The sequence below is a fragment of the Pelmatolapia mariae genome, linkage group LG18 (genome assembly GCF_036321145.2).
Source record: "Pelmatolapia mariae isolate MD_Pm_ZW linkage group LG18, Pm_UMD_F_2, whole genome shotgun sequence".
NCBI classification, from domain to species: domain Eukaryota; kingdom Metazoa; phylum Chordata; class Actinopteri; order Cichliformes; family Cichlidae; genus Pelmatolapia; species Pelmatolapia mariae.
Genome location: NC_086243.1, coordinates 20,938,218 through 20,963,758, shown reverse-complemented (window position 1 = coordinate 20,963,758; position 25,541 = coordinate 20,938,218). Strand labels below are relative to the sequence as shown.

General features: G+C 39.0%; 1 protein-coding gene across 1 annotated transcript in view; it reads right to left on the bottom strand.

Moving 5' to 3' along the window:
* b4galt2 (UDP-Gal:betaGlcNAc beta 1,4- galactosyltransferase, polypeptide 2) overlaps positions 1–25,541 on the bottom strand; it is a 225,993-nt gene that overhangs the window by 53,465 nt on the left and 146,987 nt on the right. Inside the window, exon 6 of the mRNA XM_063462205.1 lies at positions 512–699. Coding sequence (XP_063318275.1) covers positions 512–699 — 188 coding nt within the window. The remainder of the gene's footprint in view (positions 1–511; positions 700–25,541) is intronic.

Genomic DNA, 25,541 nt, shown 5'->3' with positions numbered 1-25,541 from the left:
TAATAACATGTGATAATAGGCTCATCCAGCTAATTCAGTTTGCACAAAGGCTTCACAGTTACCAAAGGTCTCTTCACTTGCTGTAGTCCAAACTCGTTAGTTACACTCTGAAACATGTGCTCTTGTTAGTACGAACTGATCAAACTTGGCAGCAGTGAACTGTGGTGAGTTTTCATACTAATTAAGGCTGCAGACAAGGGATTCAAAGTATAATGAGATTTACTCAAATTAAACACTGTTCTTTCACGATTGTCTGTCAGAACAAAGGCTGTAGGGGATCACTGAAATTCTGTTAGGCAGGAACTAGCAGATTTAAATTCTATGTATTTACATAGTAGAAGAATGATGTACAATAATAATTGGAGGTGGCAGACATGTATAGAGTCCACCCGAAAAATAAAACCTTCAGTCTTACAATCCTTTAGAGTATCATCAGTGTTTATATGTGTGCATGTGTGGGCTGTCAGTGTTTCAGACAAACGAGTGGTGAAACTGGATCTCATTCCATCACCTGAAGCCAAACTTGTCCATGGCAATGGCAAAATGTCTCGGCTGGTCGTAGCAGTGGTAGAGGTTGCGGTCGTCCATTGGGATCAGGTCAACGTCACTGAAGATGAAGCAGTCATACTCTGCATCCTTCAAAGCCTCCGTGTAACCAACGTTCAACAACTTAGCACGATTGAAAGTGTCCTCGCCCAACTGTAAGACACACAAAGGAGAATCTGACATCAAGACACGAACCTAAAAACTTTGAGCACGTAAGGATACAAAAATATGCAATGTCAGGAAAACAGGCAGTGAATTTCTGATCAAATGTACATTATTAAAATGACTATGTCATAGAAATGAGAAACAAAAAGAAGACCGTATATAAAATAAGACATTTTCATTTTTCTTCAGTATTATAAAACAATATTAAAGTGGGAGTAGAGGCCCCTGAAGTTATAAATCTGGTCTTTCACATGTTATACGAATGAAAACAACATCTGAATGTACAACTGCTACAGGCACTTTTATCATAAACAAAGAGAGAATGAGTCAGGCTGTAGCAAATGAGGTCAGGCTCAAATCAAAGGTGTTTTTCTTCTATTAATCCACTATGAGCTGATGCGTTTATTGACCCCAAGGAAAGATCATTTGCCTGAACCAGCGAAGCCCATCTGCTTCTGCGATAAAAGATAAACTTCATTATGTGTGTATATATATATATATATATATATATATATATATATATATATATATACATACATACATATACACACACACACACACACACATTTTTGTAATGTCTGCTGCACTTGGGTGAAATTGATTCAAGCTATGTGTGAACGTGTATATGAAGTAATAATGATTTTACTGTTGATAAATACAACAGTAAAAACACAGTGTGGATTGCAGTGTTATGAACACAAAGTTTAGAAAGTGGAAGACATAGTTCACGACAAAAAGCGAGCTTTAATAACTGATCTCCAAAAACAAAGCCCAAAGATGCAAGGAGCAGAAGTAACCCAAAAGTCTGGGACAAAAGGGACTTTACAGAAAAGAATATAAACTGGAACAAGACAGGAAGTAACACTGCCACAAACCAGGGCTTTTTATAGTCAAGTGACAGGGGAATTGACACAGAAAGGTAGCATGAGACCGGGGAAGGCAATGAGACGGGGGAGGAAGTGAAGCTCAAAACAACACACAAGAGAAAACTGGCAACATATGTATCAAAATGCAGTACTGCGCAAAAGTCCCGAGTCATTCCATTCTTTATATTTTGCTTCCAAGGAGCCATATATGTTGTTTTAAACTGGTCTTGTGCAACAGTTTTCCAGGTTTTCTGAGGCACTTTTAGTTATTTTTAACATTTTTCCATAGACATCGGTTGCTTTTTCACTCTCATGCATAATTTGTTCACATTTCTTTAGCTAAATTTATGAATAAATGCCAAATACAATGGTTTGACAAACATGAAATAATATTTTTAACTATTAGCCAAAAACCTGGAATATCTCTGCATGGTGTTCAGTGTGTCCTTCAAACAGTTTGAGGAAACTGGAAAAGGGGAGGACAAAGGACAAAGTGACAGCCCTAAAAGCTATTTCCAGGTAACTAATTATCTGAAAGTCATGTCTTTAGGAAAAAGGAAAAATCTAGCAAAAACCTGACACACTACTTCAGAGATAAATCTGACCATTCAGTTGATCAATCAACTACTTTTTTTGCGCAACTTTTCTTGATTTCTTAACACTTTCTGAAATTTTCTTTTGCTTTCATCAAAACATGTAACGCTTGAGAGCATCACTAAACATCAATATTTAGTGTCTGCAGTGTTAGTCTGAATTTAATGCTACAAACAGAATGAAGTGATGTGTTCGCTGACCCTAAGAGACCCTGCTGCTGCAGCGAAGTGCATTTATTTTTCAGACATCTATGGCCCAGGTTCAACACTTTGGCTAAGATAAATTCTTACCCAGCAGCATACCGGCGTGAGATAGTTGAGGTTAATATATATGACAGTTCAATAGTGTAGAGGGTGCTGTATATCTCTCTCAGCAGAACCCTTCTGCAACAGCTTGGTAAAGTCCAAGCCCTTGTCTAGCAGCAGGGAGGTCAGCAAGCAAGAAGAGAAGTTACTGCAACCTGAGACTGTTTGACACTTTGGCAGTCCATCAACCTCGAGAATGCTTTGGATTTATTTATTTATTTTTTGCAGCTTTCATGAGAACTACAGTGAAGAAGAAGAGTCAAGGAGTGGAGACAGAAATGTGCCATCAAAAAGGGGAAATAAAAATCCAAACCATTTGTTTTGTCAGTAACTGGTGTACGAGACTGAGTCATAAAGATGGTTCCCCCTCAGGAAACCCTTACCTTACTCTCGGTTTACAACTAGTACATATATTTTAGAGCAAATTGCCTCAAGCCCTTTTTTTCTTAACAGGAGCAAGTACAGCCTTTACTGCAACAATTAAAGCTCTAGTTGGGTCAGCAACTTCATCTGCCATAAGTGCAAAAACCTGATACAGGCAGGAAGCAAAAGATCCAAGATTCAACATTATGCACTCCATACTGTATATAAATACCACTGTTTTGCACATACCAACCTCTGTATATTTTATATATCTTATTTTATTGTTTACTTTATTTCATTTGTAAAACATGTATATACATACTATATACACACTCAAACACACACACGTAGAAAAACATATTTAGTATACACATTCAGTAATGTATATACCTTTACATATTGTACATATATTTATTACTTTTTAGATTAGCCATTTTTATATTTTGCTTGTTTTACGTTATTGTATTTTGCACAACTCTGTTGCTTGTGAAGCTCGCACACAAGAATTTCACTCACATGTACTGTACCAGTGTACCTGCACATGTGATGTGACAATAAAAGTGATTTGATTTGATTTGAGATCCAATATAATTTCTGAGAAAGACAGAGGGATGAGATAAAATTAACCTTATGCCCTAGAAATTACAACCATATATCAAAAAACTGTTTCCTAATTATGGCTTAGTGACAAATATCACTGCCTGAATTTTGTGGCTAAGGACATCTAAACTGGAGGATTTTCTCTCCTAAGGCTTGTGTTCATTTGGGTACTATTAACTGGGCCAACAGATAAGCAATTTGAAGATGCTAAAGAGATGGGCTATGTCTGTAATAGCAATTTTGGCATTAACTAGAAAAAGCAATGACTGTAACAGACACACCTATAAAATAAGTAACTCGCTTTAGCTAAACACATTACAGCAACAAGTTGACAAAAATAAGAAAATTCTATTTAAATTAAAATGTGAGTCTTTTAAAGAAGTCTTATGCAAAGTCTCCAAGATGTGACAAGAATATCAATTTATGTTAATGAGACTCCACATTCATGTCATAAAAAGGCCTTCCAATTTTGGATTAATGCCCAAGTGTACACAAAGTAGCAGAAAAATTAAAAAGTGTTACAAATCTGCTGCAGTCACGCAATACTTGGGCAAAAGAGAAAACCACCCACTTTTGACAGCAAGGTGAATCTTTGAGATGATTAATGTATCTTCTGTCTGTCCAAACTTCTGATCAGTTTTCTCTTTTTTTGTCGTTGTTGTCTTTGCAGGTAGACTCGATGCCGGTGCATTATCTGTTCGAACCGACCGTGAATCAAGTACAAAGCGTAATCCCCGTGGTAAGCCCACTAATACCTGAGATTTGAAAGCATAATCCATCTGTGCAGGTAACACAAAAAAAAAATCTATTGTCACAAATCCACCGGGGCTCCAAGTATCAGCTAAAATGGGCTTCTGCCTGTTTTTGAACAACAGTGGGTTTATTAGATCGGAACCATATCGTATGAGGTCAGAAGAGCAAAATACAACCCAGGAACAAAAAGCAGACAGAGCAGAGGCTGATGATAAAGGGGAAAAGAGTGGAAACAAGAATACAGATGATAGTACAACAGCTTGTGTGCTCTGTGTAACTGTTGTGCATTTTTTCAAGTACTGATTTCACTAATAGTATGAGAGCTAGCTGAAAAATTACAACCAACCACACCCTGTATAGAAAATAATATTAGGCCACATTAATCCCACTACCACAGGTGTATAAAATGAAGCACCTGGCCACATGGTCTGCCTTAACAAACATTAGTGAAAGAGCGGGTCAATCTAAAGAGCTCACTGAGTCCCACCATTGTGACAAGTTACTTTGTGAAATTTCTTCCCACTTGGATTTTCCACAATCAACTCTAAGTGGAATTATTACAAAGCGGAAGCATTTAGGAACCACAGCAACTCAACTATGAAGCAGCAGACTGTGTGAAGTTACAGAGCAGGGTCACTGAGTGCCTAACAGTCGCCAACGCTCTGTTGACTCGATAACTGCTGAGTTCCAAACCTCCTCTGAAAAAAGCAATTTCTCCCCATAGACCAACATTGGCAGAAGACATCTGCAACTCCAAACGATATAATAAAAGTGTGACTCTTTTGTTCATTAATTTTAAAATCACATTCTTTTAGACCTTCCCAGAGGCTAGAAAAGCAATTTTAAAATGTGATGCCATCCCAATTTAAAGTCAACTTTGTAACTGCAGATGTGTGGACACGAGAAGGAAAACAATGTGCATGTGAAGTGAGAAAGAAACCAGAATCTTTCTTTCGGTGTCTGGTGTCCAGTTGTTACAACACTTAATATTATATCACATATTATTTGGTTACACAGTACAAAGATGCTGACCGAGAATCCTAAACATCATGGAAACAATGACGCAATTAAAGTTCAACCTGACTTTCCAATATTTCCGCTGTTTGTTATCTTAAGTGTCTGCAAATATCTCTCAGAGCTATGTCAGAAAAATGCAGTTCTGCATAAAAACAGGGCGCTATTTTGTCCCAATTCCTTGTCTCGGCTTTGAGGGGAAAAACTTTACTTAGTCCAGTCGCACATGCCTTGAGCCTTTATACTTGGTTGCTGACACAGACACAGACAGCTGGAGACCTGATGGCCGAGTAGTCATTCCTGTCATACTTCTTTGAAATCGCCTTAATGTCAGCTGCCTGGGCGCATGCATAGCTGGTGCATTGCAATGTAAATTCTCCGCTGAGAAGGCACGCACACAGAGTCCACGCTGACCGTCTAAGGGGGCAAACATTTGCCCCTTTAATGATGCTGGTAGCTTTCCCGTCTGTAGCCCGTGGCAGTAACGCTGTATGGATTTTGATTGATTAATGGTTTCTCATAAACCTTGTGGAGTTTTACCAGAAGTTTACATTTTAAATTTATTTCTCAATTTGTAACCACAGTAATTAAAAGAATCGACACAATTTGACATCCTTAAGTTAAAGCATAGAAAACCATAGACAAGATAGATAAATCAAACCAGTTTTTTCGTGTTAATGCAGAAGTTTTAAAATGTTCTTTTCTTCTTTGGGTCCTAGCTGGCAGCTGGTCCAGGTGGTCGACTGTGGTGTACTGTGGGTCCGCAGGATGTCAAGCTCTCTAAGTGACATTCTTCCAAGACTTTCGATCAGTGGCATTGGTTGTAGCTTGCTCGAGAACAAATTGTTGGCCCTGTAAGTTGTCCCCAGTCTGTTTGGTCCATGTTTTCTTTGGCATTTTTGTTTGACGTGCCAATGAGCAGGCTGCAATTAGTGTGGTAGTTGACCTGGTGCACAAACCACTGAAGTTGATGTATTTGGTCACCGCCGGTTGGTTGCTGCTGGCAACAGTCTCCAGTGACTTTGTTTCCCATGTGATCACTTATAGAAACACCAAGGACTTGTTGTAGACAATACATTTAGAACACCTCAAACTTGTCATGGTCTAGGTTTCAGAGCCATAGGGGAAGATGGGCAGGATCAGTGTTTGGAAAAGATGAAAGTAGGTGTTTTAAAATTTAAAAAACGGATTAATCATTTCCTAAAGTTTAGGAAATTTTGGACATTTGCCAGTTCTTTGCATGCTTGTCACGTATCATGATACATGTCATGGTTTTGTTTTTTTGCTTGTTTTAATTAAGTTTTTCTGTCTCTCTCAAATTATATGCTTCTGCTAAAATTTAAGAAACGCATTCTCTTTTTTTGTGCTGGAACCTGCAATTTTCTTAAAATGTAACCACCGGTATTTTTTTCTAGGAGACTAAATGAGATTCAAACAGAGGTGCAAAACAACACAAAGAGCTGTCAGGCATTGTTGTGTTTTTCCCAGCAGATCAGCTCATATATCTTTACAAAAAGTCCACCCCTCTTTTTGTGCTCCTAACCTCATTACGCATTATTGCGGTCACTGTTTATTATTTTATTAAGACATCTGTGTGGGAAACTCCCATCAACGCCGCTTTATGGTGCTCTATGTCTTCCCTAATCACTTCATGCCATAAGCGAGTTTGCAGAAGGATGTAAATAAGTAAAACTGATACGTTACAGTGGACAGGGCACTTAAGCATTGCAGGTAAACAGAGGCAGTGGGACTGATGGGTGCAGATTTTACATGTCTGAAGTAAGAACAGATACCTAGAAGGTGTTTTTTATTGCATATATTCAAAATTTTAAAAATGGTTAGACAACATATGAAGAAAGATGCTGCAGTCTTTCTCCTTCTGCTCCATTTTTGGGCTTTTATTGTTTCTTGTTTTGTTTTGTTTTTTGTCTTGATGCTGTATTTTCCTCTACTGCTGGCCTCATTTTCATGTTTTCTCTTCAGGCTATTGTTTTCTGACCAAAACCTGTCTTCTTTTTTTTCTCACCCAGAATGCACTGGAAAGGACTGTTCAGCCACAATTTGCCTACAGTGGCCCACAGGGGACAGCAAAACCATTCATGTGTGAATATTTGACAAATCAACAAATTACAGGGTGAAATGCAGAAAGGGTACTCCAATTTAGCGGAGAGCAATTTTTGGCTTCTCATTTGCAAATTCATAGGCATCTTTTAACTTTCAAGGACATTTCTGCTCCATTAATTTTTGATCAGGCTCTACATAATACAGCGTGCATATGCATGCGGGCATGCAGCCTCAGCCTTGTGTAAATGAGTTTACTGACAAGTGTGACAAGTATGTGTGCCACAAAAATAGTTTTCTTCAGTTTGCTGAGACCTCTTCAGCTCACACTTGGAGGGAATATTGAAAAAAAAAAGTAAGTAAACAAGAAGTTCCCAAGATAGAATTTCATCTGGCTGGATGCTTGGAAACATCTACTAACTCTGACTGAAGTTTTGTGTTTTGCATGTGTGCTTATTTCTGACACTTGCGTCCGTATTTAAAAAAATAAACTTAAAAACAAAGCAGGTAGCGGTCACTGTGACAGATTTTGTTTTGCAGGGAAGCTCTTCACTATTTAGTAAACTGTGTACATACAAAAGGCTTTTTAGTTCGCTGTGTGGTAATTGTGGAGTAATTGCCAAAAGAGTGCTGTGTGCTGACATTTTTGTATTATTACAGTAATCTGGCATATCAATGGTGATGTGCAATAAGTGCACTCAAGGAGAAGCTATCGCTATAAAATCAAAACTTTTAAATGCTCTCTTCACTTACAAATAACTAGAGGCATCATTTACGAGCCAGTGTTTACTCATTACTTATTTAAATGTGTAAATGTAACTAATGAACTGAATCAGTCAAACGTGGAGTGGAAATGTAAATATGGAAAACTGCATTCTGAAAATGTTGCTTGAGATTTATTTGGATTAATTTCCTTTTATATCCTGTCATATTTGGATTTCTGCATATCTTACCAAAAGTGGATACTTTTAGCAACTTTAATTGTAACAACATCTTAACTTTTCTTTTCTTTCTCGTCAATCAAGATTTGTGTTGACTACATTTCTTACTCGATGATGATGTTGGTGGCTCACCACTATCCATTAATAATGCGTTGGACAGTTCTTAAACCAATTTTAGTACCTTCAGTAATCTCCTTAGTGGTTTTAGTTACTTGATGATAATACTTTAAAATAGAGCATCTTTACAGATGTAGGCCACAAGAAGGTGAAAATAAACCAAAGAAGAAAGTAAAGTTTCAAACTGTAAACTGGACACAGGATGTTCACATATACTAGATTATAGACGAGCTAGCTTCTGCAGAGATGACTGCTACTCATTGTACGGTGTGTGATTGGTAACTGGGATAAAGTCAAAGCAGCAGCTGGGAAAGCGAACCGCTGGGGTAAATCACTGGCTGCCTCCGGAAAAAATGGGTGGGGTAATTGAAAGGAAAACACTCATCATCTAGTGACAAGGTGTCCAGTCACTTCACTGTAGAGGCTTAGTGACTGATAGCAGGAAACTCTGGTGCCTGTTGTGGTTGTTGGCAGCTTCCTGTAATGTGTGTGTGTGTGTGTGTGTGTGTGTGTGTTCCCGTGTGCGAGACAGGCAGGATTTGTGTGTCTAGTCAGTCCTGACTGGTGGGGATGATTGCAAAACAAAACATGCTTTAAGGAACAATGTGGAATACCAACAGTGATAAACATTCCAGCAATTTTTAACAATGCCTCTAAAAGCCGCTTTGCATCAAAATCTTTAGTGATGAGATTTTCAGCACCTGCGGCGCTTTGTCAACTTTTGTGAAATCGATAATTTATCACTTCAACAAACCCGAAGAAAACAGTCATTGTGAGAAACCACTGGTGTCGGAGTTCTGATAAAAAATTCATGTCGCTATATCCCAGGTGTCTTGAAAGCTCAGTGCACTTCTGAGTTGTCCCGCTTGTTAGAAATCCACGTGTACCCACCCATCGAATGTGATCTCTACTTTCATGACTACTGTGCCAGAAAATGACCCTGTGGTTCATTTGTGCAAGCTCTTAATACAATTTGTGGTTAGTGCATGCTAAAAGTACGTGACGTGTAGCTGATGTGTGTGTGTCAGGGTTAAAAATGTACCCTGAAGTCACTGTCTGTGATTCTCACGCTGCTTTTTTTACGTTTGGTTTTTTTTAGCTCCTCCTTCTTTGTGATGAATTCAGCTGTCACTCCTTTTCCAGTTCAAAGCCACTTTTAACCAATCAACATGCTACATGCATCATCCCAGATTTGTCAGGGTTCTGAGCCTCAGTGGTTTTGGTTTTGATTATTATCTTATGTTTCAGGTTAATTCTTGTTAGGATTTTCTTGTTCTTAGCTTTGGTTTCTGTTTTGTATTTGGATGGTAAATAAAGCTCACTCATTGCATCGTCAGTGCCTGTGATTGGGTCCTTTTCCCTTCAACCCCATACGACTGCCGCCGCAGCCGTGACAAGTTTGGCTACATGCTTTGTTTTTATTATGCTAGCATGTCTGTGTAGGATCCACACCTAAAATCCTTCACCCTGTGTAGTGAAATGCCTTCACACACACCATTTTCTAACATTTAAAATTATGAAAATTTGTTATATTTTATCACAGACCATATTCTTTTCAGTAAGTCAGACTCCTTCATGACAGTCTGCTAACCTGATTCTTAACACATTTCTAGTCCTTTGACATGGCAGCAGTCTTTTTTAGCTTCAGTAAGGGTAGAATACGTTTTTCAGACGTCCAATATCATCATTCAGTTGAGGAACTTGTTGCTGCTTTCAAAGATTTCACAGTACTTTAAAGATCTATAAATTTCTCTACCATGTCTGTAAAACCTGCTGCTCAATTATACAAATGTAAAACATCACATCCTTTCAAATAGGTAAATATTACACAGTTAAAGGTGCAGCTCTTGGATATTTATTGCTGACATAGCTTAAATCCTTCAATTCACTAAGTCATTTTGTAAATGTCACCTTATCAAGAAAAGCATTTTAAAGGGAAATAATTATAAGGACTTGCAATCTTTTTTTCTTTTTTTGAAAGCATGTTTAGAATAAAACCCACCAACACTAAAACCACTTCAGTCCATGAGGCAGAGGTAGAGTAGAGTTGTTTCCACTCTCGCCCAGCAACAACATTCATACAATCAATTTTCACGGTCTCGGTGATGTCCCCTATCTTTTCCCCTCTGTGGGAGTCCCTACTGTCATTTTATAAGTGTTTAATTTTTTACCTTACATTAACAACTGAATGACTTGTTGAAGCTGTGTATAGCTGTCATGGGTCATCAAATTAATATGTTAATGTAAATTATTCTTATGTATAAGGACATTATCTGCTGAACAGTGAAAAAGCTGCTGATACACTAAGAATAATATACGTCTGATTTTTATTTTATTTTATTTTTTTTTAAACACAAATACATAACATGACCCTTTATTATAATAATTTTTTTTTTATTCAATTTAAATGTATGTTTTCAAAAAAGTTTGTGGAAGAACTTTTCCTCTCTTTAATAGTGTGACAGCACTAAATGGAGCAAGAGTGGAAATGGGAATGACATGCAATAAAATCTCAATAGCTAAGCACCAAGGATGGTAATAGACCACATTAGCCAGCAATGCCCACCCTGGAACCGGTGGGTGGGGAAGTAGATGGAGTTTTAACATGAAACAGCAACTGGGCGATCTCCAAACTCCTGCTGTTAAGAATCACATGACCAGATCCAAAAAATCCAGAGCAACCAGTTAATGAATCTTCAAAGAGCATTGCAGCCCATTTAACAGATGCAGCAAAGCAGAAATATGTTTTTCATATTGTGAATTTATGCTTGCTATATATAGTAAACTGACATTTACCGATAAGGGGTAGGTAAAAGAAGTCAGCTAAGGCCTCAGTCACACAGGCCTGGAGACAGATTGGCGACCTCATGGCAACTACCAGTTGCTAAGGAAAAATGTGTATTTCCCAATCAGTTGTGTAGGGAGTGGTTGCTGGCTGTTGCTATGTAATATCGGTCTAAGAGAGGGACATGGTGCTGCACCACACATTTCTTTGTGAATGCTTTAGTTGCTAGCAGACTGCCACAGTCACCTGTAGTTTGCATGGATGATGTTGAACTGTCTGCAAGCACTCGCTAACTAACCACAAAGAGGTAGGGAAGTGCGAAAAAATGCGATGCAAACTGGAAAACAGAGAATATCAAAGTAAAAGTGATGCCTTTCAAAATGCAACCAACATATTTCTAAAGCCACAGCGTTAACTTTGAAGGTGAATGGTCTTGGTTTCGGGTTTGCATTGCACTTTTCACAGTTCAACCACCACTTGGCAAGTAGTTGGTGAGTGTTTGCAATTGGTGTCGTGTGCAAAACAACATACCTGTTTGCAACCAATGCCAACTAACAACTTCCAGCAACCACTTGCCAGCTGGTTGGGGAATCCCATTCTTCCCTAGAGACTGGCGGTTACAAAGAGGTTGCAGACTGGACTCTAGATCTGCATGGCTGTGGTCAAATCTAACTTCTATATTATATTTATATAACACATAATATTCTCCAAAAAGTATAAAATCAGTGATATTCACCTTTAATGGGGAAAAGTTGTTTAGTTAAGTGATGCAATATAATTCAAACACTTTGCATCCAAACTCAATTCAATATAGCGTGAAATTATGGTTTCAGATAAAGTGGCAGGATAATTAATTTAAAATGCCTTCAGGCCCTTCAGTTAGAAAAATACAATATAAAACAGCAATACAATAACAACGAAAGAAATTAAGAGAATTAACATTTGCCATATCCAATCTAATTTAGCTTCTGTTTGCCCTCAAACTTTGCTTTAACTTCACAGCTTTGACTGCCTCTTGTATTCACTCTCTGACTTCTCAGCTCTAAAGGGAGAAAGGTAAATCTCCTTCCACCTCTCCAACTGCCTGCACTTCCTGCTCTCGGGTCATCAGTTACATTTATTTTCTCTCTGCTCTTCTCGGGCTCCTTGCTCTGTCTGTCTCTGGCAGGTCTTCCCTGGTGTGTCTGCAGTAATCTGGTCAGTGTCAGCCATTCTCCCCCTACATGCCCTCGGAAAACCAATTAACCCTATCAGCCATATCTGAGTATCACCAGATAAATCCAGTGCCGCTGCCTCTATGAAAGAGAGAGAGAGAACGTGTGTGTGCGTGTGTGATGAAGACAAATATATACTGTAACTTTCTCCTAGGCCTGGTCATTGCACACGCACCTATTGTTGTTGCCATGGAGAGGGATTAAGGTACAATCAGTGCTCTGCCTGGATGTCTGTCAGCAGATCGTCAGACCTAACGTGGGTGTTTCTGAATGGTACGTATGTGTAAGTCCATGGACAACCTGTGAGTGTCTATGTGCACGCAAGTGAGTGTGACAGGATTTCAGGCTCCTTTGGAGACACGGAGGTGGGGACTCGTGTCCTATTATTTGGCCAGTCGACCAGTGCGGGGAAAGAGCAACCACAGGAGATGTACAGAGAATTCATTTTATCTCACTTAATGGAGATTTAGCTGAACATGCTCAGGTTTTCCTGTGTGTGTGCGTTTTCTGCGTGTGTGTGTTTGATTTTTTTTTTATATAAAAACAAAACAAAAAAACAAACAGTGCAAGTGTGCAAAAGAACATTAACTTGCTTTGATGTAAAAAAGGTTAACATTGTTATTATTTATTGCTATTTCAAGACGGGGTGATCATGCTGGAATAAAATGAATGAGCATGAGCTTACTCATTTTTTTTTTTTGTATTTTTGGAAAATTAATTAGCTTAAAAATGTTACAAAGGCCAAACACACTTGTTAATCCTCACACTACAAACACTTTTTGTAAATTTGCAGTAAAAACATGCTGTTAGACAATCCAAATTACTACACTCACTAGCCACTTTTTTAGTTATACATACTCAACCTACTCAATCATCCAGTCATATGGCAACAACACATTCAGGCATGTTGACAGGATGAACTGCTCAATACCAGCACAGGGAAGAAAGGTCATTTAAGTGACTTTTAATGTGGCATGGTTGATAGTGATAGACAGGCTGGTCTGAGTGTTTCAGAAACTACTGGGATTTTCCCTCAAAACCAAGGACAACATATCAAACCTTGAAGCGGATGGCCTACAGCGGCAGAAGGCCACACCGGGTGCCACTGCTAAGAACAAGACACTGAGGCTACAGTTCACACAGACTCAAGTGTGAACTGAGGCCTGGTTAGATCAGTCTCAACCTGTGTTATGAGATTCAAAATCTAAAAAACACAAAAACATGGTTTCATCCTGCTGTACTAAGCTATGACAGTTGAGGCTGCTGGTGCTGGTGTATTAGTGTTTAGGATATTTTCTTGGCACACCCTGGTCCTTTTGTACCAGTTGAGCATTATTTAAATGCCACAGCCTACCTATTGTCCATTTACCATGTCCATCCTGTAGTGAGCAGTGTGTCCATCTTCTAATGGCTGTTTCCAGCAGGATAACGCAACATGGTCACAAAGCCCCAAAAAATCTCCAACTGGTTACTTGAACATGACAATGAGTATCCATGGATACCAGATCTCAATCCAACAGATCATCTTTGAAATCTAATGGAACAGGAGATTCACATCTTGGATGTGCAGCTGACAAATCTGCAACAACTGTGTGATGCTGTCATGTCAATACAGAGTGAAATGTCTGAGGAAAGGGGTTCAACTTAGTATTAGCAAGGAGTAATTAATAAAGTGGCCAGTGAGTGGATTTTTCCACAGTTTCACTCTGGTGAGCATGGCTTTAGCTTGAGACCAGTTGGCTGTATCCATAAAACAAGACATTAAAAAAAAAAGCCTGTTACACTGCTTTCAGTCACTCACTGGGATAATTTAATTAACGAGCTGGTTATCGCTCAAAATATCAGCTAGCGAACGGCCGTCATTTCAACTCTTCAAATATGAGCGTTGCCAGCTATAAAGCGGCTGCTTTTATTTGCTCTATGTGAAGTGGATTTACTGTTTAAACATTATTCATTTTAAGTGGTAAATCTACAAATATTCAAATCTGAAGCTAAAAAGTGACAGTTTGACAGAATTAATCACTAAATTATTATTAAAAAAGTACATATGAGAGAGAAAGAAGAAAGCGAGAGAATGATAAAGAGAGCTACCATGTTCATTAGAGCCTGCATGAACACTAAATGCACTCGGCCATGCGTTCTTAATAAAAGATGATGATCCCTTCATTTCACCGCCACCTGGGAAACAGGAAGCTCATCAAAGCTTGATTAGATACTGCAGTCAGCCATGCACACAGAAACACAAACACGGCCGGTCTATGTATATCTAATTCATAACCTTACAGTCTTCAATCATATCCGCAGCAGTGTGTTTTCTGCTTTATGAGAGCTTGGCAGAGAACACAAAGACTGAGGAGAGAAGAGCGTGACAGAGTTGGCGTGGGGCCAGAATAACTAATTTGCTGTAATGACTTTCTGGCAGTTCTGACACAGAGGAGCTCCCACATAAAGTGAGAGGCCGGGCCACGATGGGCAATTCAATTACGATTCCGTCACAGTAGCCGATAGTCGCAGATCAGGGCAACATCAACACGACAGCCGGCGATGATACGCTACACTGCCGGGCAGAAACAATGAAGCAGGTAATGTCTTTTTTCCTTTTTTTCCCCGGTAAATAAATACAGGACACATCTCTAATATCCCGGACAGGAACTTTTGGTTGTTTTGTTGCAGAAATGTGGATCCATATGGAAATCAAAAGTAAAACTGCACCCCACTATATATTTTTTATTTCTGACTAGATGAGGACATGCTGTACTCTTTTTTTTGGTTTATATTATGTGCATAAGGAGATGGAGAAATAAGAATTATTCTTCCCTCGATCTGGCACAAATTAAGTGTTATACTTTTATTCCTAATTAAAGGTTCAAATAATTTGAAATGTTCACAGCAAAGGTCAAAAATCCTCAAGAGGACAAAGCTGAAATTGGCAATGGAAATTAAAACAGGGAGCTCAAATCAGTAAAAAAAAAAAGAAAAAAAAAAGACACATTTGATTCCTCGCTGTCCCGTTCCTCCAGTGCTGAAACAATCATGAATTATATTTGGCACAGCCAAAATGATCCCAAGTCTGAACAAAAAAGTAGATCACACTACGTCAAAGAAGTCCCTCAGCTGCTCCAGAATATTTTTCTGCTCTCTGCCTTCCTTTAATTTGCCCGAATAAAAAAGAATATCATATTAATAATGGATAAAATAATACTGGATAGTGTGACCCCAAATTCACACACAAATAATTATCATTTGACTTTGCTGTTATTTTCAGCTCTTGGCATTTCTTTCTGCTCATTGTTTTGGGATTACGCCACCCAGCTTTTCTGTTTTAAGCCCCCCCCCCCCAAAAAAAACAAAAACCTCTCAAGATCCTGTATGCTACGAAGTCATTGCCAAAAATATTCCATTAAAATATGCTATATTTCATATCTTTGGCCTCATTCTTTTTCAGCACTTTCACAGATTTTTACACCGTTAACCAAAACAGGCAAAACATGGAACAGGAACATTGTAAATTAACAGGTAGATTTACACACTTTTCTCTAAAATTCATACTTATGGGATGTTTATCTTAATTCTTTATCTATGTGAGAGCAACTAGATGTCTTGAAAACAATGATTCGGCTTGCAGGCCGAGAAACTTGTGAGTGGCTACCCAGGTTAATGAGTGGTTCCTGGAAGATATTAGGTGAAAGGGGTTGCAAAGAGGTTGCATAAGCATCCTTACGAACACAGTGGTCAATAGTAGATTAAAAATGGTCGTCTGTAGTTTGCATAAAAGACAAAAGTCAACTTGTCTGCAAGCACTTGCCAACTACTTGCTGTAGTTGGCACTGTAGTGAAACTTGGAAGTTTGACCTTCAAATTAAGTGTGGATCCTCTCTAAACGAGTTGGTTGCAGTGGTAAGGCACAACTTTTACTTTGAAAACAAATGATTTACATTTTCGGTCACACGTTTTCAAGGTTCACTACCGCTCACTGGGTAGTTGGTGAGCACAGAAAAGTCAGCGTTTTCGTGCAAACTGTAGGTGACCGTGACAATCTGCTGGCAACCAAAGCAATCAAAAATGACGTTTTTCGGTGCGATACTCCCTTTGCGGCTGATTTCGCCTGCCTACAGCCCGCTACCACTCGCCAGCTAGTTGGGGAATGCACATTTTTCTGCGGATTGGCTGGCTCTGTGAGACCTAAGCTGTAATTCAATTTAGGCTAGATTTGTTTTCCTGCAGAGACGCCAAGAAAATTACCAGACAACATTTAGCTTGGCGGAAATATGGTGAAACATAAAAATACCATGCGATTGACAAACCACAGTACAGTTAGCAGTGCCCTGCGATGACAGTATAAGTAAGTGAGCAGACCAAAGAATGACTGGCACTGAATCAGATTCATCAACATGACGGATTAAGCCAAAGAGGACGAGGAAAGAAAGAGAGAGGAAGACTGACAGAGAGAAGAAATGATGAAATAAAGGGAGCGGGAGAGGAAGAGAAAAGAAAAATATGATGATGATGATGATGATAATAACAGAGTAGCTGCCAAGAGAAATGACAGCAAAGGTTAGAGCTGCCCTGTAGCGGTTGGCTGACATGTGTCACTCAGAGAAAAAGCAGACTCGTGCAGAAAATGCACACACGCATGCATGGACACACTAACACATCAAAATGTCCTCACTCTGATGGACTAAACCTCAAACTTGTCCTCACTAAGACAACTGTGCCATATGGACCTGCTCTTGTAAACATATGGGGCTTTGGTTGTGAGTAAAAAAAAAAAAAAAAAACACTGTGATGGTCTAGTAACAAGAAACACACATAAACAGATCCTGTACTTAGGAGTTACCACCTGACATGTGAGACTGGCAAGCGAAAGGCGAGTGGCAGGGAGGTGAAGGGATGAGAATCAAACCCACCTGACATTTTGACAAATACGTGCAGATGCTTGCTGTGACTTGTAGCTTTGACCTGCTGTGTCAGACCTGCTCTCACAGACATATGGGACTCTGATTCTAACACCCTGTGATGCTGTAACAAAAACAAAAACAAAACAAAAAAAAAAAATCCCCAAAATAAAAGAGGTGTGCTTTCCAGAAGCACCTTTCTCTCTTGGGCATTAAAGCCCTAGAGCGCCTCATCACATCTGGGCTCTTCAGCATCAAGGGCACTTAGTACACATTCAGCTGGAAACTATTTTCCTCCAAAACACCTTTACTGCAGGGAACATAATATCCTCAGTGCAGCAGGTACCACTTTCACTACACACAAGCTTGATGAGAGTGTTAGAAGCATTGGTAAAAATTTATCAAAAAGAGGTAAATAACACTTGAAAGTACTTGGTATATTGTGCATTGCATCGTACACAAATATTTTATCAATATTTGCACTCTCTACGGCCTCTCAGTGCATTTTCGCACCTATAGTTCATTAACTCTGGTCTGAATCAGTTCATGGTTCTGGAAACCAAAATGCATCAGTACAAATGTTCATTGCGCTTTGTGGCCAGATGTGTCTGGGGCAGGGGCAACAAACATAAACACAGGAAGAAGCTGGTGTTTTCTGGGCTAGTGGATAAAATGGAAGATTTCCATTCATCTTATGGCTAGCTGCTTCAGTTTGTGTACTCTGTCTATAATACTGAGCCATATCCCAGAATGTAAAGCATACCTTGCTACTTCATGCCTTTTAGCTCAGACTTACTGTTTTTATTTATAAAGCACTTTAAAACAACCACTGCTGACATAAAGTGGTGTAAACTGGAACTAAATAATGAAGATACATTAAATATAAATAAAACCTATTAAAACATCAAATAACGAAAAGATGTGCGTGACTCGAAAGCCAAACAATAAAAGTTAGTTTTAGGACGTGTTTTAAAAGCAGCAATCAATGAAATCACATGACATTTTCACCAAAAACAAACTGTGCTAAAGTTTATTTGAAACTTGACCGAGATCATCTCCTCCAAGCGGTCTCGGTGGGGTCATTTTTGTCACGGTGTCGGGTTTGACCGTGACAGTATTTTGTGTTTGCCTGAAACTGTTTCCCTCTTTCTCTCTTGCCTGTCATGTCACTGTGTCCGTGTCTCAGCGTTAGTGATTTCCTGTTTTATTGTGACAGCCACTTGTTCTGTGCGCATCGTGTTCAGTTTTGCTTCGCCTGTCTGGTTAGTCAGACTTAGTTCATCTGTGTTCCCCGGTGTGTTTAATCTCCCTAATTTCCTTGGGTATAACTGAGCCCTCAGTTTTCTTCTTTGTCATGTCATTGTCGTCTTATCCCCTCTCGCTGTGTGATCCATCTGTTTGGAGTTTTCCTTGTCACCTGAATTAATATTCCTGAGTTCCTGCTTTATGTCCTGTAAACTCAGAGGTCTAAATTAAAGAGCAGCTTTAATGCTGAGTCCTGCATTTGGTCCAGTCTTGCCTACCGCACACAGTGTGTTAAGACAATTTATGCAGCTAATGATTAGAAGTGACAGGAAACATTTTGTTGGGCATCATTATAAAACAAATCCATAATAAACTAGAGTTTCAGCATTTCAAGTTGTCTGAAAGGACTATAATACTCCTGCATGTTCTCTATTTTGAGGTTTTGCCTGTGATGAGAGCCTTCAGGCAATCAAAGGTCTTTTCATACCAAAGCAGGTGACTTGTGCAGAGCAGGATGAAGACTGAAAAATCTGTTCGCTTCCACAGAAAAAAAACCAAACTCCAACGACACCTTTAGTCACAAAACTCCAGTGAAATGCCACCATATGAGATGAGTACGTGTTAGAGGGGTGATCTTGTCATATTCGAATGAATTTAACTGAGAGACGTTTACACTAGTTTAATCTGTATGCTTAAAATCTCAGGTCAAATTTCTGTAACCTTTCAGCAAATTAGAAACTTTTCTTGCTCTGATGTTTCATCATATCTCTATTCTCCTGATCAGTCGCGGCTAAATCTATACAGCTTCTTCCAGGTACGACACAAACACACAGAGGCTGGATTACATGCAAACCTACAGCTCGAGATGACTCATCCTTCCCCATTTCCCATCAGGACCAATATGGGACGCCATCTGCCTCACCCTAATGATGACTGAGCCTTCTCTTCTTTCCCCATCACTTTGAGATATTGCTCAGTCCGAGTTTTTACTCAAGCAAATAAGGAATGAGTCAATCTCCAATCTCACTGGAAGAATCCGGAAGCATTGCTCAGTGAGTGAACAGACAAAGACACGCAGTCATAAGATGAGCTAATAATGGGTAATGATTCTCTTCTTGGAATTGTTTCTGGTGAATGAAAGTAGGAAAGCGTGAAAAAGAGTTTCTTTAAAATGCGCTGCATTGAAAATCAACACATTTCCTCCCGCTTCACTGCAGTTTCGACACATTTCTCAGCTGAGTTTCAAATGAGAAAAAAGGTTCAAGGTTTCAGAGATGCTACAGGTGGAGTACAGTATGTATCTATTTTAGCCTCAATTGTTTTGGTTTAAGAGCCAACATCTGAGGTGTGGTTGACAGCGTATGAGCAATTCTCACACTTCATTATGTTAGCACTCTCAGACTGCAGATGGAAAGAGAGCAACTATGAACAGTATTACATTATATAGCATAAACAATTCTAGTTATATTATATTACTTTTATGGGTGACTCACTCCCAGGCAACCTGTGGTCACTAAATATGTATGTCAGACAGGTTGAAGGCTGTTACTGGAAGAAATTGGCTGAAATTCAGATGCTGCCCCAAAAACCTAATTGTGATTGCTTTGGTTGGCAGCAGATTGGTGTGGTTGCCAAGAGTTTGCATGGAAGACACCAGCTTGTCTGCAATCATTCCCAAACTGTTTGCTGAGGGGTAATGAAACTTGAAAAAATGCTACGCAAACGATAATGGAAACAGTTTACCTTCAAAGTTCTGCCTTACTGAGGATAATCCACTTAACTATAACTAAACTGACTGTGATGAACATTTTTATTTAGACTTCGGATATTTACAAACCTGTGTGTCTACTTTCTGTGTTTATATTCTAATAGCTATACTGTTTTTGCTAAAAACACCTCTCCCGTAAATACAGTGAAACTTAAAACGACCAAAGCTAACACTGAACTAATGACGAACCGAATAAAAATGAAACATTTTCAAATAATAAAATAAGCAGCTCCATTCTGGAAACTAAAGAGAAAGACGCCAGCACGAAATAAAAATAAAAACTAATTACAGAATACAAAACTGTAACAACTCTGTGCCTTAGTGCTGCAACCAGCACTTCAAAAGGCACAGTTTCACTACCACTTGGGAATAAACATTTTTTCTCTAGCGATCTGTTGCCAGGAGGTTACCGACCCTTCTCGATGGCTGCGTAACCTGTTATTTTATTTAATATCAAAATATCATAATGCTGGTCTGTTTCTGCTGTGTGTGCATAGAAGTATTAGCAAACAGTTGCTTTTCATTTTAGCTTAACAAATGTTAAGATTATGGGTTTAAAATGTTTCCTTTTTCTTTGTAGTCAGTCTGTAAGGGAAGATTTTGGTATTTTCACTTGCTGGTTTCTGCTGTAAGCGACCACCTTTCTGCCATTTGATGGCATGAAAAAAAGGAAAACTGATTTGTTCATTACAAAAAAGAGAACAAATGAGCCTTTAGATCAAATTTAAACAAGATGTTGAAAGGCTGAATAGAACTGAAGGATTGGGTTTAGCGACACTTGGCATTTGTGATCAGCTGTTTTGTTTGCTGACTAAACCTGCATGCTTTAGGGGTGACTGTAACTTATGAGACAGCGCACGTCATCTACTGATCTGAAGCTTGGTACTTCGATCCCTGGCTGCTCCAGTCTCCATGCCAAAGCATCCTCAGGTAATATTCTGAATCCAGCAACTAAAAGTTGTTCTCTGATGCATTCATCAGAGTGTGAATTTTAGATAGAAATCACTAGAAAAAAGTGCTTGAGTGAATGGTAAAGTGCTTTGAGTGCTCAAGTAGAAAAGCGCTATATAAGAATTGGTCCATTTATCATTTACGGGAGATCGCATTGCCCGAAGCACACTGTTCAAGAGCACGTTTGCCGTGGGGCTCCTCTCAGGATTCATCTCAAACCTAACCCTAATTTTGATAACGAAAAGCCAACCAGTCAGTGAAAACCCTGTGAAGCATCTTTATGTTTGTCAGTCTAATATTAGAGCTTTAGTCTCACTCTTAGACTCAAACTTTGAAGCTCTTCAGGATTCAGTGGCATGGAAACTTACTGTTAATGCTGTCAGCGTGAAAGGTGCCCCAGCAGTGAGAAATCATGTTTCCTATTAGGAATTGCCACTGTGAAGAAATCCTGACACACACAGCAGAAACAGATGATCTAGTATCAGAGAGATTAATTTAGAATGCTTTTCAGACTTGGACTTATCTGTCCTGTGTCAGCAGCTAAACTGTTAATTATTATGGATGTTGAAGATACTTCGTTAATTATTTTGTTCAAAGGGTCACTAACTGGGCAGCAGACATGTGATTTTTTTTTTTTATAGTGTGGGTTTTTCCACATCCTCTCATCTTTCGATCTTAAAAAAAAAAAGTAAAACTGTTTGGCAAGTCCATATGTTCATATACAGTATAATTTTTGCTTTTTGAAGCCAGTGAAAGTCTTAGTACTTATAGACAAATAAATTAAGCTTCCATAAGCTGTAAGTGTGAGGGTGTATGAAGACCTAATCAGAGCCAATACATGTCCAATGAGGATTTCTTAATTAGTGGTATGAAAGGAGGGATGCAAAAAGAGCCCGGGTTATATCAGTCTTTCGGTAACATGACTTGTCATAAATGTGCCCTAATTAAAATAGTTTAAGACATACCAGCTGTTTGCATCACCATGACGCCCCCCTCTCCCCCTTTTCTTTCCTTTTTTTACTTCAAGTGATTAAGGTGCCATTTGCTTTACCTATTATCAGTATTCCAGTGGATGGAGATAAGGTCCTCACGGAGCAGAGAAACATAAATCAGACTCTTAAAACAAATGTGCGGTGGATGTAGTCTACAGAGATATGCAGCGTGATCTATTGAGACGTTAAGGCTGCCCTATATTAATCACAGCTATGTATAGCTCGGGTCAACAACATGGCTGCTTTGGGAATGAGAGGTCTAAAAGCACTGTATCATTATAGATAAATTTTACAGCCCTCAGCTGAATTTCATCCAAGTGAATTATGTCTAATACGTTAGCTTGATGTCTGCAGAAGGCCAAAGGGTTTCATACCTCTATGCCTCTATAGTTAGATGAGTGTTTAGCTGATATGGAGCATGCATGTTGGATGATAAAGCTTTATATGCAGGATAACGTCTGCTGAATATTTAGATTGGTCTGAGTTGTGTACATCTATCCGTACCTTCTTTGCTTTATGTGACCCAAAGGAGCTACTAAGTTTTATATGTTTCCTTGTTGCATTATATGATTTAATTTGTAACCTTTCACCTCGAATAAAGCAATTTATTGCTCAGTTTTTTTCAAATATATTTTGTGAAAATTACTTTTATACAGCATTTAATTTTGTCCATGTTATACTCTTATTTTCTTTCATTTTAGCTTGGTCAAAAGTGGCAGGAAATGTTGCAATGTGACATGAATTGCTCTACTTAGAACTACTTTGAGGTTTGTGCATCAGATGGTGAGCTATGTTCATCATTTCAGTCTGAGACAGTGTCATTAGTTTTGCAGATAGAGTACTTTCAGCTGCTCCATTATTTCCCAATCGGTCGACCCCTTAGGAACAGCCAGCTTCCCTTCCTAATGCAACTTGGGCTTGGGACTGACCCCTTGATGTCAGGTTTGTGTCTTCTCCCCTTTATAAATAATTTGCACACCTTGGCTATTCTGTCATGATGACAGTTGGTTAGTTCAAGTCAGAATACAATTGTTTAGTGACAGGTTACTTCCCATCAGGCATCCTGTGAAATCACCTTGTGATCAAAAGTGGTCACCCAGAGGTTGATGGTGTTGCATGCTCAACCTCTTCCTCAACCTTTACTACAACACGTTACTGAAGCTGAACACTGCAATCACTGGTAGCTACTATAAATGCTCATTGTTTACATTCTGTTCAGAGGTTACGCTACTTTAGGATCAACGGTTGCATGCGCTGTGCTATACAAAATGCTGTTCTGTTCAAATGAATGGCTGCCCTTTTAACAAATATGCATCCAGCTGTAGGTTATTACAGAAAATACCAAGACAGGTCACAACGAGAAAGCAGTCAGAGGGAGAAGATTTATTTTTAACTGAATCACAGGCACTAACCTTTGACTCATAACTAGATGAAAGCATGTTCTTCCATCATCCAATAAAGTGATATGCCCGTGGTTTGGCCTTGTCATAGCTGAGCACTGAGCAGAGGTACCGTTTTCAGACTAAGCATTGCGAGGATAGAGCCCCATGGGGCACACAAGCCCAGAATTTGGCCAGCCAGCTTACTGCACAGCAGGAATGGTATGTGTGTGTGGAAGGGAGTGTGTGCTTATGTGTATTAAAGGTAATGATGCAGGGAAAAAATAAGAAGAGCAGATTTTTATCATCATAGAGTAACAGCAAGGGCCCACCATAAAGTGGTAAATCTAAACCAAATAAAAAGAAAATTCTCTTTGGTAATAGCTTTTGCAATTAAGCTGAAGATGCTACTTGCAGAATTTGTTCAACTAGTGTTGTTGTCACACAAATACTAAATGTTTAATCAGAAACAGCTATTAATAAATACAGAGTTTTGAAAAAAGAAACTGTTATATTTCACTTCTGAGTCGAGAATAAAGCATGTACTCTGGGGGGATATAACTTTGATTTGAATTTTACTTTCTTTGATTGATAGGAAACAACAACCAGTTGTCCATTTATGCATGTAAAACATCATTGTGCAACTACACTGGCTTTTTCACCACATTCATGCCGTTAAGTATTGTAATCCTCAAGTTCTCTCAGTGTTTTTTTAAAATGAAGAAATTTAGCACCACTCAGCTTGCTTTGAAGAACCTTCAAGTGCTTAATAACTAAGCAGACTCTTGCTTCTCACATCAAAATACCCCACTACAGTACAAACACATGCTTAGAAGAGAGTGGAAAAAAATACTCAAAGAAATCTGTGGTTTTTATTGCCTCTTTATGTAATCAGCTCATTTCATCTGCTGAGTTAGAGAGCAGCGATGTAATGATACAGATGATGGAAATCAACTTTTATGATTGGCACATGATCAAAGAGCTGCAGATGCAAAGGGATGGATTACTGTATGCACATGGTGTGAAATGCAAATATTTCTTTAATCAGGAGGTTCAAACGATCATTTAGTTCAACTGATCACAGAATATTGGTGAAGGACGCTTTCATGTAGGAAGGCAGATGTTTACGGATGTATGCAGGGGGCGGAGCCCAGCAACTGTTAAGACTTTTTCAGGGATGTCTGTGAGGCGACTACATGCTATGACAGCAACTTAACACTAAGACTGGACAGGAAGAAACCACACATAAATCGAGTTTGAGAAAAGAGAGTTGGTTCTGTGCTGACAGTTGATTTTGTGTGTCATATTATTATTATTATTATTATTATTATTATTATTATTATTATTATTATTATAATTATTATTATCATTATTATTATTATATAATGCGGATTGTCAGCACGGATTAACTCCAGTCATTAATGATTATCTCCGAGCCATCCATCTATCCATATTCAACGCCATATCTGCATTGCAAAAGCAGTCTAGGCAAAGATGCCTCTCAGTCAGCCTCCAGCCTCCTCCAGCTCTAACAGAGGCATTTCCAAGCGAGCCGAGACATTTTCTCCAGCATATCATTGGTCTATCCCTGGGTTTCTTTCCAGAAACACCTCAATTAGAAGGTGTCCTAGTTAGATGCCCTAACCACCTCAACTGTCTCCTTTTGATGTCTAGGGGGAGCAGTTCTACTCCGAATGTCTCATGAACGGTTGAGTGCACACACCCCTTGTAGTAAGCCCATCTTGACAATCCTATACTTCTCAATTCAATATTATTTATATAGAGCCAAATCACAATGAAAATGTCCTTTATATATTGTAAGGTAAAGACTCAGAAATCAGACGACACCCCTATCAGCAAGCACTTGAAGACAGTGGGAAGAAAAAAAAACCTCTTTTAACCCTCCGGCAGAACTGGTTAGGGGTACAGAATAGGTGAGGATAGGAATGTAGCTGGCCCAATAAAACAACAGCTTCGTCTTCCTTCT